Source organism: Mustela lutreola, chromosome 1, assembly GCF_030435805.1.
Source record: "Mustela lutreola isolate mMusLut2 chromosome 1, mMusLut2.pri, whole genome shotgun sequence".
Classification (NCBI taxonomy): domain Eukaryota; kingdom Metazoa; phylum Chordata; class Mammalia; order Carnivora; family Mustelidae; genus Mustela; species Mustela lutreola.
The window spans coordinates 226,982,825-226,995,182 of record NC_081290.1 but is presented as its reverse complement, the minus strand read 5'-3'; the positions used below and the strand labels follow the sequence as shown (position 1 = coordinate 226,995,182).

The 12,358-nt window shown below is 47.4% G+C and overlaps 1 protein-coding gene across 1 annotated transcript in view; it reads right to left on the bottom strand.

The window, feature by feature from the left end:
* The window catches only part of TENM4 (teneurin transmembrane protein 4), a 721,609-nt gene that overhangs the window by 112,014 nt on the left and 597,237 nt on the right, over nucleotides 1–12,358 (bottom strand). Inside the window, exons 17-18 of the mRNA XM_059187848.1 lie at nucleotides 9,028–9,213; nucleotides 1,538–1,564 (exon numbers count right to left, since the gene is read on the bottom strand). Of these exons, the coding sequence (XP_059043831.1) occupies nucleotides 1,538–1,564; nucleotides 9,028–9,213 (213 nt within the window). The remainder of the gene's footprint in view (nucleotides 1–1,537; nucleotides 1,565–9,027; nucleotides 9,214–12,358) is intronic.

The window sequence follows — 12,358 nt, the reverse complement described above, 5'->3', positions numbered from 1 at the left end:
GAAAGTATGAAAAAATTCTACCAAAGAGATGGTTCCATTATTAAATTTAATCCATACCAAAGATTCCTCTGATAATGATCATGTGTGAGATGCCTATTTTAAAGAGGCTCAAAGGGACTACTCTCTCTTGCCAGAATGACTACATTCTCAGCTGAAGACCAGCATGTAAAATGCAAGGAACCTTGCTTCTCAACACCAGGCATCCATCTGATGGGCCCATTAACACCTTTCCTGTACTTGGCAAAGATGTTCTGATTGGAAAGCAGTCAGTCATTTATGTTTCCCGCAAACCCTTTCCATAAGTTTTTAAACAGCTATTGCTATCTCTTATTAAAAGCCAATTTAGCCATTTTCTTTACAATTTCAAAAATGACTCTGGCTAATGAAGTTCTCCAAATTAAGGGTGAGGATAAGAATATGATGATAAAATAGCATCACTAATGTTTTTTGAGCATTACCCCTGCCCATTTGCTAAACACGTTATATTCGTTATTTTGCTTAATCCTAATGCCAACCCTATGAGATAGGTCCTGTTACCAAGTTCATTGTACAAAGACTCCCAAGTGAAGGGAGGTTAAGTAACTTGCCCAAGGTCATCCAGTTCATACCTGGTGGACTTGGGATTCATTGTCAGGCAGTCTGACAAGGAAGTATTTTTCCTTAACCACCAAGCACATACTTTGTGCCAGGTGATAAGTTAGGACTTCAGGATAAAATGATGAATATTGTAGGATATTTCTCCTCAGGGGGGTTGTGAACTCACATATGGGTGCACACGTATCTGAACTTTCCAGACTTACTCTTAGAGGAATCAGACCTATTTGGGTAAATGGGGCACTAGCTAATTAATAAAGATGTTGAAAAGGGAATTACTTTGCCTATACGGAACACTCCTCGAACATAAACCTTACCAAACTTGGGCCTTTTCTGAAAAAGAAAAAAAGAAAAAAACACAAAACAAGCAAACAGACTACCCACTTCCCAAGGTCAGGGGTCTGTGTCCCCAACTGCCCAGAGCCTGTCACAGCACCTAGCACACAGCACTAGTACTAGCAAGTGCTTCATATGTAGTTGTTGGATGAATGACCATGACAACAGTAGTGTAATGTAGTTGTTCAGACTTCTGAGCTTGCTCTGGAGCCTCTTCTTTTCTCAGGACACCCACCCTGGTCCTCAGTATCTTAATTCTGATGGACTACGGGCTGTAAGGCACGGGCAGGGTGACAGAAGATAGGGCAGAACAAGTGAGGGGCGTATGTGTGCATGTGGAGGGAAGGACAACAGCACAATGGTAATGTCACAGACAGAGCGAGCTCTTTAGGGGGAAGAATGACGCTCCGGGTGTTATCAACCACCTCGTGACCAAAAACCCACCCTTTGGGGAGCAAACACTGGGACAAAGCTGGGGATGTGGCAATATCTAGACACCATGCTTCTGGGGTGTATATACATTGCTTATATACACATTTCTTCTTTTATGCTTATACACAAACACACACACAAAGACAATAGGAAAATAGAGGAAGGAAGACCATACCTTTAACTACCCTATCCAGATAGTGCGCTTGGGGAATAAAAGACAGGACATTTAAGGTAGGATCAAATAAGTGCAACACTGCCTGCCACGTATGTAACCATGCCAGGTGCCCAGGGGACTGGGTGGGGGGATGTGCCCCATGTTTGGGACAGACCGGCCATGTAGGGAAAAATAAAACCAAAGACAAGATGACATGAGAGAGAAGGAGGGAGAGCAAGCACATTCTCCAGGAAGGGTCAAAAGGAACTTCAACTCATTCTATGATCCAGGGATTCGGAAAGGTCATCATGTATAAGAAGACATATGGCTAGGGAAAACAGGAGAAAAAGGAGGATAGGAAGGTGCAGACATGGCCATGCTCCTGCTCTGTCATGGGTATTCAACTTTATGGAATACTAGAACTTGCCCTTTGTCTATCCAGAGGAGCGTGCAGCTTCCGTTTGGGGGAAGCAGCCATATAAGAGCAAATGTTCCCCGTCTGGGCAGAGGTGCTTTCTGGCAGCTGGAACTTAGACATATGCAAACTTGGGATCATCTCTGATATGCACTAGGGAAGTGGACTGAGTCTTTGGTCAAATATACCACCAGATTATCTGTTTGCCATTTCTGAATTTTCCATGGACACATGTGTCCACACAGACTCGAATGTAGAATGCTTGGTGTTCTCAGTAAGAAGCATTTCTCCTTGGTGCCTCTTACAGAGAATTTAAGTTGGGTCAATGGATGTCACTGTGAGAAACAAGAAAAAGAAAAGAAAACCTGGCCACTTCTCAATGCTTGCTAACTCAAAAGACAGAATGGTGTACGATTTGTCTTCCAATGGAGGGGTTGCACCCAAGCCTTGACTCACTCAGCAATCGAAGGTTTTGTTTCTCTGTGAGGATGGGTGTCAAACATTGTTCTGAAATAAACCCCAGGGTGTATCTACGTGGCTGGGTCTTGAAAGCAGAGCAGCCCTCTTCGTTCCTGGCATCAATCAGTAGTGCCGTCTCACCTTCCCCACCTGGGCTCCTCATAGCTACTGGGGGGGCTTCCCACCCACCCCTTTCTCTACAGCTCCCATGAGGGCTCCCACAATGGCTGGACCAAAGGCCGTCTCCTGAAGGGCGTGATGCTTTCTGCCAGGGGGGCCTCCATCCTCAGCTTGATTGCACACATGAATCCAAAGCCCGTAAGTAGGATTGGACTGCAATGGTGGGGCCTTATGTGGAAGCCCTAGGGTTCTAGCAACTGCAAGAACATTCTTCCTTTCTTCACTAAAAAAATAAAATAAAAATTTATTTTTTCAGTCCTCTGGGTAGAACAGACACTGTTGCTGGTCATCAATACATATTTGCTGCAAAAGATGGGTGGATGAGAGGCTATGTGTCTAGTTGAAGTTTCCATGTGGTCTTTGTTTCTAGATGAAATATGCTCCTGGAGGCTGCACAGCCAAGTGGAAAATTGGGAAGACGAGAATTTAACTGGGCTTGTGTGCTTCCCCTTCATTCTTATGGAGTCCATGAGAGCACAAGACGGAAGAAAAGAAAGTGGAAGAGAATGGCGTATGAAAGCAAGAGTGTATAAACAAAGTTGTAAAATTCTGAATAATGAAAGACAGGGCTGGCTCACAGGTAGCACAGCCCAGGAAGTGTCTCTGGCTAAGGTGAAGACTCTTGATTCTTGGTTCATCTGTCATGCCTGTCTTAGTCAAGTTGTTCATCTCATTTTTCAGGGTGACCTAAAAACCTCTTAGACATTGCCTCCTTTGATATGTCACCTGAGAACAATAATAAACAGGGTCTCCTGAACTTCCTGGCTCAGTTCGTGTTCTCAGGTTTTGGATCTGTTGAGTTGAGCACACAGCCATGATCACAGATTGTTGTAATCACTGAGCCCAGCTGCAGAAGAACTGGAGCTTCTCTCACGGGTTGGAAAGGATGACGAGGCTGGCTCTGGTGGTGAGGACAGATTATACCTTCTCTGCAGGCTAGACTCCCCAAGCCTAGGGCTGACTTCACAGAGCTCTCTTTTAATGCATTTTTGCCATGTCATTTTTAAGAAATGAGTAATAAAAATCTCTATTTAGTGTAAGTATAATAATACTCTAGTACCTTTAAAAAAATCCTTCCTAATTTCTCTAGATCATAGGCAGGAAGAGTAGATAGTGGAAATGACTGAGGCAGACTCAGGTTACAGTGCTGTGGGTTTCAGGAGACAAAATGGGCATTCGAAACTCTAAGCTCTGGTTCCATAAACCACTGTCACACAGTGATCCTGAGCCACACCATGAGTCCAGAAGCTGATAATGGCCAGTTAGTACCAAATCCAAGAGTTTTCTGCAAACAGAATAGGGCTTCCTTCTACTTAAGACGAAAGGGGTAATTGGATCTTTGAAGTCCAATGCCATTTATTTATAAAAGCCACATGCAGAAGTTCATACTGTTGTCCATGCTACTGTTGTTTGAAAATCTTGGTACATATGTCCTTGAGTATAGTCACTTAAAAAAATCCACCATGATTTTAATATAATAACTTTCAGGAAAGATGACACAAAGTCCATGAGTTTGCACTTGTGGATGGTAGACTCAGGACTTCACAAAATTCTCGCATCTTTCTCCTCAGGACTTTGGGATGCCGCTGATGACAGGAGAGTCCTCTTTCCTCTCAGGCTATGCTTATTTTTTCAACATTTGCACACATTTTCTACATTCCTTCTCCATTCCCATCACTATGCAAGAAGCTAGAGATAGTGGAGGTGCACAGCTATTTATGATAAAAGGCACGGAGTCTGTGAGGTCTTAGATCTCTTCAGCATTTCTATGGCCTTCAACATTCAAACCTCTTTACTTGACTTGCCTGCACCCAAACAAGTTTCGAAAAGTTTATCCCAAGAAGCTTCAAGGGCCCCCTATCAAAGGTTGTGGAGAACGTGGCAAGAGGTTCTTCATCGTCATTCTCCAGGAGCTTCAGTTGACTCTAACAGTTGTATCACTGGTACACATCAAGCCAGATTAAACAAGGATTGTTATAGCAGGTGATGGTTAGGGTGCTTATAATCATGTAACTTCTTCAGATATTTGATAAACAATCAAAGAGATGTTCTTGTAAAACCTTGGATAGATTAATCCCCTTTGCTTTGGATGAAGGATCAATGAGTAAATGGCCAATGGCACCCACCTGAGAGGGACTCACAGAGCCTTACTGACCTCCTTCCAGTTTCCCACCCCTTCCATGTGTGGGCTAACATCTCTCAGGACCATCGGCTTTGATAACCTGGGGTAGATCCCTGTTCATTTTCTCTCGTCCTTGCCAGCATCTGTCCTGTCAGGTCACAGGTCCTGTTGTGTGAGAGTACTTTGAAGGACGAGGATAGGGTTATCAAACAGGCTCTGACTCCTTGTGAGGGTTTTTTAAGCTCTCAGCGAAGGACTGTCTGATTACAAACGAGAAGCCTGAGAGCTACCATTGAAAAGTGGACAAAGAACTCCAGAAAGCTGTGTGGCCTTTCTTTATCATCTCTTTTTATCATGAAATCTGGCTGGGCTCACTTGAACTACTGCATCATCACAGTATTATTCCAGTCTGTACTCCCAGAGGAGGATTTGTGTCAAGAATCAAGATTTATATGATTGGACAGCTCTCCTGAAGCCTAGTAAATAATTCTGTGTATCTGGCATCTTGAACAATCACAGCTTTGGGGTCAAGGTTGGAATTTTACAAATGTAATCAGAAGCTGGCATTTCCTACATGTGTTTTGAGACTTTAGAAACAAGGGGCCCTGAAATGAATAAAATAATGATCGTAGAAGTGATCAAAAATGATAGTACTGTTTTCAAAGAAACAGGAAAAAAAATTAGACACTTTCTCAAACTTAACTATGATTTTTAGCTTTTTCTAAAGAATTGGGAGGTCAAGCCCCAGACTTGAGACCCATGAAATTCCTGGAAAACACATCCCCTGAATATACTTTTAATGTCTCTGTAGTGATCATATGCTTGAAAAATAGAGCCATGTCAAATTTTCTTACCTTAACTTTTGGATGAGGAAAAACGGGTTTCAGATATGCAACTGGGAGCATTACTGACAAGAGAGCGCGGAAATGAAAAACCCCTTCTTATTTGTGGTGTATTTTTAGAAGCGGGATAACTCAGTTTTGGGATGATGGGTGCGCAGTTCTGTGGCCAGTGGAGGAGGAAGCCTCCTGGACTTGGTCATCCCTGGAGGCCTCCTCCAGCCTCCCCCCGTTCTGTGAGTCACGGAGGGAGAAGACGAAGCCCCTAGCGACCAGGTGGTCTGCCCATCGTGCTTTCACCAAAGACCTTTCCTGAAGACGTTAAAGAGACAGATAACTCCCAGCATAAGGAATTAGGATTCAATGTGAATTGTCTTGCTTTTTGACAAAATTACTGTCGTTAGAGATGATGCGCCTGTCCATTTACCTTTCGTTCTGAAAAACCAACCTCTTCTGGAGAAAAATCAAGTAGCTTCCATGAAAGACAAGATGGGCCAACGCCTCCGAAAGCAGATATTTAATTGCTACTATAATACTCTGCTCTGGGAAATGTCACTGGGGTGAAAGTATTCTTACGCTGGGGACTTGACCATAAGGAGCCCAGACTTGTCCTGGTGTTTACTGCCAGCTGGTAGGTCATCAAATCATTCTTTCCTGTTTATGGAGGCAGTGGAGTGTGAATAAACAGGCCCTCCTCTCTTGCTTCTACTGCATGGAGGTCTCTGCACCAGTGTCACGGATTCCAGCTTTTTCTCCGGTACAGGACATAACTATACTCCAGCACATGAACTCGCTGCACTATAATGACCTCTTGTATAGTAATGAAATCAGCTAACAAGAGAAAATGTAACACTTGGAATTTCTAACTTGCCACACCAACAGTTTTTGTCTTTTCCTAAATGACTCTCAAAAGGAGTGAAGTTCCCTGGAAACACAGGAAGGTGCTTCTTGTCCCCAGTTAAGGTTAAACAGGGGTTTCTCCTTCTCATTCTTATTCCAAAAGGGAAAAGAAAGCACCACCATTGTTTCTCGCCTTTGCCTCTTCTACCCCTTCCCCTGTACTGAACAAGACGACTGGAGTGTTCCTTCAGAACTAAGCTGCTGGGTTTCTCACTGGGGATGCAGCTGGCCACAGGCAGAGACCCACGGAGAGCAAGTTGCCATGCGGGGAGATTACACAGGGACAAAGGAAACGCTCACCACAAAATGAAAGGTAATAGAATTCTGAGCCAATGTCCTTTCATCTGAGCCACTATGACTAGTCCATTACTTCTTCAATGTCCTGTGACATTTTTCTGGTATTTATGACTGTCAACCTCCCTCTTGAATCATGCCCATTTACCTTGATGCATTTCTCATCTGGAGGGCAAAAAGCATCTGCAATCCCAAGGAGGAATTTGCTCTTAAACAGTGACGATGGGTGTGTGGGAGTGCAGGGCTGGGGGTGGGGGGGATGCTTTGACTTCTTGGCATCCAAACATATTGGATATTCTTCAGGCCAGGCTGCTGAGCGTCCATCCACAAGACATTAGGTGTAGCCCCACCTGCCCACCAGCGCCGGCATGAATCATCTATGACTGGGCTCAGGGAGAATTCCCTGAGATCCCTCATCGTCATTTGACTAAGATGAGATGCTTTTATCTTATAAAAGTCTGCCATCCATAAACTTTTTGGAACTTGGTAAGGTGAGTTGAGAACTCTGTAACTGAGTGATAGAAAACATAATGTACTCTCTCTGGACTCTGCTTTTGGTTTTAACAGAGATGCCCCCCCCCCCCAACCGGGCTGGGAGGCTAAAAGGTCAGCCTGTCCTCAGTCATGGGGAAAAGTGAGGGTGAGGGGAAAGTGGGGTTTAAAGAAGAGGGCCCGTGAGTGATAGGGGCCACTTCTCATGAAGGGGTGTTCAGGACGATCATAAGGTAGGATGACACAGACATGAAGAGGCCACCCGGAAGTGTGCATTATGATGGTGCGGCACCTTCTGCTGGGGGCAAAGCAGGAAGGGCCACCCTGGACTCTGGAGCAGCTCTGTTAAGAGCTGGGGTGGGCGAAATGCTTTGCAGCTTCTAGCATAACGGGAATGAGGAGGCACAGCCTCCAAAGGATGCAAGCCGATGCCCCATAGCAAATCCAGGCTGTCCTGTGGGGCGCAGAGCAAGCAGCTGCTATAGAGACCCTGCACGGAGGCTCTGCAAACTAAGCCTCAAATTCCTGTTCTTCCTACAAGCTAAGTGACCTCAAGCCTCGGGTCCCTGAGAAGGAGGGAATAACACGTGTGCCTTCAGAGGGGGACTCTTTGTAGTATGAAATAATGCAGTTAGAAGCCCTTAGCACATGCTTGGCGCATCGTAAACACTCAAAAATTAGAAGCCATTATTATTGTTAAGAAGCACAAGGGCTTCCGCTGCCCTTTATCAATAGAGCGATGTTGTGGGCATGGGGATGAGGAATACGGACTAATTTCAGATCACAAAACAAAAGGAATGACGTGAAAAAACAAAAAAGGAGAAAAGCTGTGACCCCATTTGCTCAAAATGTCTCTGTCCCTTGAAAGGTCTGGGGTTCATCTCCCAGCCCCAAGAGGGGATGTTTAGAGTTGGAGAGGAATCCGACCTTCTAAAGCCATGTGCTTGCCATCTGATCACAGACCCTCCCTTTGCAAAAAATGGAAGAGGAAGAACTTAAAACACACACACAAACCAGTTGATTCAATAAAGAGCTTTTGGTGAGTGCTCTTTCCAGGATAATAAACCAAGCAAAACGTCTGGCTGTGTTTAAAATCAACAAAAGCAGCAGGCAAGGCAGGAAGGAGGGAACGGAGTGATGGGCTTGCTCCGAGAGCTGCCAACAGCACTGCTTCAGCAGGGGCAGCCTGAGGAGCCCCCTGAGAGCAGAGAGGAGACGAATGCAGACAGGATGGAGGCTGAGGACTGGGGAGGGAGGGATTGAGGCCTGATGGGAGGCAGATGTGGCCCGGGACCCATGGGAAACTTTCCCCAGGATTCCAGGCCAGTGGGGGTGGGGACTAAGAGCTAAGCCTAAACCCTCTTGACCAGATCACGAGTTTGATCATCATGGCCACACATACCCAGCCCTACACTCTCTGCTGGCCTGTGCTACACTCTTTCTATGCATTATGATCCCCATGATATAGGTCAGCAAACCATGGCTCAGAGAGGCGCTGGGATAGCCCACAGCTGCTAAGTGCTGGTTGTGTGCCTTCCTCTTGGGCCACAGCTCCTCAGCGCAGAGACCTACAGCAGCTGGCCCAGGAGGGATACACAGCAAGGCATGTGTACCAGCTAACAGACATTTGAGAAGTGCAGAATGGGAGGGAAAAGGTTAAAAATGCCCAATTGTGAGTTTATGTTCAATTGTTGCTGGGAGATGCCAACCATAATGTCGCCAGATGAAAGGACTTTGTGCCCAGCTCCCACATGCGGACAGAGGCAGCATGCGCCCCACAGCAGACCCCCCGGGCCTGGGCCCGCCATACCGATGGTGCAGTGCTCGCCGTTCCAGCCGGGGCTGCACTCGCACTTGCCATCGCGGCAGGTCCCGTGCTCCGCACAGCGTGGGTGGCAGGCCCGTTGGTCGCAGGCCGCCCCCATCCAGCCTTCCTCGCAGCGGCAGGTGCCCCCCACACAGACGCCATGGCCCCCACAGTCGGCAGCACAGATCTCTGCAGGGAGGACAGCAGGGGAGGGAGGGGAGAGAAAAAAACACATTTTGAGCTGGTCAGGTCATTGTCGGGAGCAAGGGTCACACCTGGCTACCTTCCTTGGCTCCTGGGGAGGATGGATCCGATGTCAGAGGCCTGGGAGGCTAATCTCCCCAAACAATGACCCTCGGGTGAGAACAATTCTCCAGGCAAAAGCCTGTTTTGAGCCCACTTCCCTTACCAACATGGGCCGATGGAAGGGCTCTGCTCTGTTTGCTTTCCCTTACTGCCAGCCTGCCCCCCCTCTTGTGCGCGCCACTTCCAAGGGGGACCGGCCTTCTGAACAGATGTGAGGAAAAGTCAAATTTAATTAAAAACTGGTTATGTGTGAAAACAAAGTGAGGACGAGTCCCTGATGGCCAAGGGAAGTGCTTGTGGGCCTGGCTGCAGCACGTGCAGGGGTCTGGGGCCCATGTTTCCATCGGGCCCTGACTGTCCTCAAGGCGGGGTGAGAGGGAGGCCGGTCCCATGCACCCCGGGGATGGGGAGAGACTCTGGGGGCCGGTCCTGTGCTTTTGCTGCCTGTGCTCAACCTCCTGCATACTGCCTTGCCACTCCAACTCCAAGCACCGCCTCCATGGTCCTTCGGATCCAAAGCAAATAGCTAGGGACCGTGTCCCAGCCAGAGACGAGTCACCCAGCCCTTCACAAAGGCCCGTCTGTGAGCTGGTGCAGAACACGCACGGCCCAATTCACAGACCCGCTGGGCGCAGGGTCAGTGCCAGCTTTCCCGTTCCATGGGCAGAGGTGGCGAAGGCTCCGATGCAGGTTTTTAGGAGGCAGGTTGAGCAGCTGAGGCCACGGATGCTCTCTGCCAGGGCTGTGACGGAGACCCTGCCGGGCGTCTGTGCCTTATGGCCCAACAGTCTTCAAATGAAAACCCCCACGCTTTTGTTCTCTTTCAAACTAAATTAACTGGCATTGTGCCAGGCTGCATTTGCCCACGACAGCTTGGAATTTTCCAAGTATTCCTGGTTGAGAAGCTACTAAGAGTCTAGCTATTTTTGAAAAGGGAGATAAATCAAAATTAGATCTCAGAGGCGTAGACCTTCTGTATCAACCTACAAGGCAGTGGCTACAATGTCTGTGAATTAAACAAAACAAAACAAAATCCACAATGGCTGAGTCACCATTTATGGGGTGTCCCATGCCTGACACCTTGTCAGGCCCACTACCTGGAAAGGGAAGTACTACATGCAGATACACATCAGATTTCTCAGCTGCACAGAGGTGAAGGGTCCACTGGGAAATGGGCAAGAAGCCCTGGCCTGGAACTGGGGGGCCCAGGTTCTGTGCCAGGCTCAGCAGCTTCTGAGCTATGTGACCATAGGCAGGTTCCTTGACGTCATGGATGTATCGAGTGATGGACAGCAACGAGGATGCCACACGGTACCTCTGCCAACCGTCAGGGCTGCGGTGAGTACTCGGTGAGGGGCGAGATTGAGAAGGGCTTGGCCGAGAGATCTAACTCAAGAAAGGTCTCTCAGGACAATGAACTTTAGACTAGGAATCCACGGACCAGGTGTGCAAGGCCCATGCCTGCTCAGCCCCTCATCTGCTGGGTGACCTTGGGGACATCAGTCTGCCTCACTGGGTGTTGGGTTTCCTCATCTTCTTTGGGGGGAATCTGATGGCATCTAAGGTTTCTTCTAGCCCCAAGATCTTGGGAGTCTGTGATACAAACACCCTCCATATTTCACAGCAGTATCTACCCCCAGGGCTTGGCTCAAGGATCTCTCCTCTGGGAAGTCTATGATTCACCCTGTGGTTATTCTCTTGTTCCTTGCCCTTCCGTATTACATGGTAAACTGATTTTCTGTTTCCCTGCCAGTCTCGCTGTCAGACTGGGGACATCCAAGTCTGGACTGGATTCTCCTGATCGCTTCTTTGCTTGGTCCTCAGTACAAAGCTTCGCCCAGAACAGACCCTTAATTTTTGTGGACTAGGGGATGAATCCTGTGTGCCTGGGGCGGCCTGAGAAAGTAAAGTGATTCATTTACACCCTGCTCAGCCTGGCTGAGGGCCGGCCCTGGCATCTCTCTAATGGAAACCTCCCAGGTTGGCGTGGGGCTGTGGACAAGTGTCACTCCATCCAACAGCCCTCCAGAAATGTGGCTCTCTCAGGATGGTCTTTGAGCTTCCTTCCCTTCTTTTCATACAGACAATGTCTTGACATTAGAGATTGGAGTGACAATCTCCAACCCCAGGCCTTCCAAAGTCCTGTTTTGGAAATTTCTAACCTTTCTGCACAGAAGTGACCCCTGGTGACCCTGGCGGCAGGACCTGCCTCAGGGCTGCAACTTGCCCGAGAGACCTGGGAGGGACCTTTAGCTTAGCATTTGTTTGCTTTTACTCAGCACTTTTTCCAGGTGGCAGTTTATGGTGTAAAAGTCAACAGCGAACAGCGCTTCTATTCACTGAGGTGTGAGCCGGCAGAGGGACAGGCTGCTGGGGCTGAAGCCGGGCTGTTTTCAGGCATCAGAGCACAGGGGGTCTAGAGCACAGGAGGCAGCCTTCTCCTAGCATTTGCCTGACCTTAGGCTTCAGCTAACAGGTAGGCCATTCCTATGATAATTAATCTGAAGGCAGTGTGGATGAAAGAGTGTTGGATTTAGGTGTGATTCCAAATACATTCTACCAGTGATGCGACTTAGGCAACCTGTCAAATTGCTGAAACTCGTTTTCTTCTTCTGTAAAGTGGGGATGGTGACAGCATCCCTTCAGAGGCTGCCTGATGTACAGCAGGGATTGACGCATTCATATGGACTCGTTCATTATTCCTCTAGCTTTCCAAGCATACCTACTATGTGCTGAAGACTATGGCTGGTGCTAGGAATACAGAGAAAAACCAGACCTAATCTTTGTCCTCTGGGAGATCACAATCCAGACAAAACTCACACTGGTACTGGAATCCCAAGATTATGCAAATAATCTATACTGGTTACTGCTGTGCCTTCTTGCTTAACTGCAATGAATAAAACACCATGAATTTTACGATTAGACAGATCTGGGGTCTGCCCTTGGCTTTGCCACTTACTAGCTGGGTGATCTGTAAGCTGCAAGTTATGAAAGTCATTGAACCTCACTTTCTGTTTCTGTGAAATAG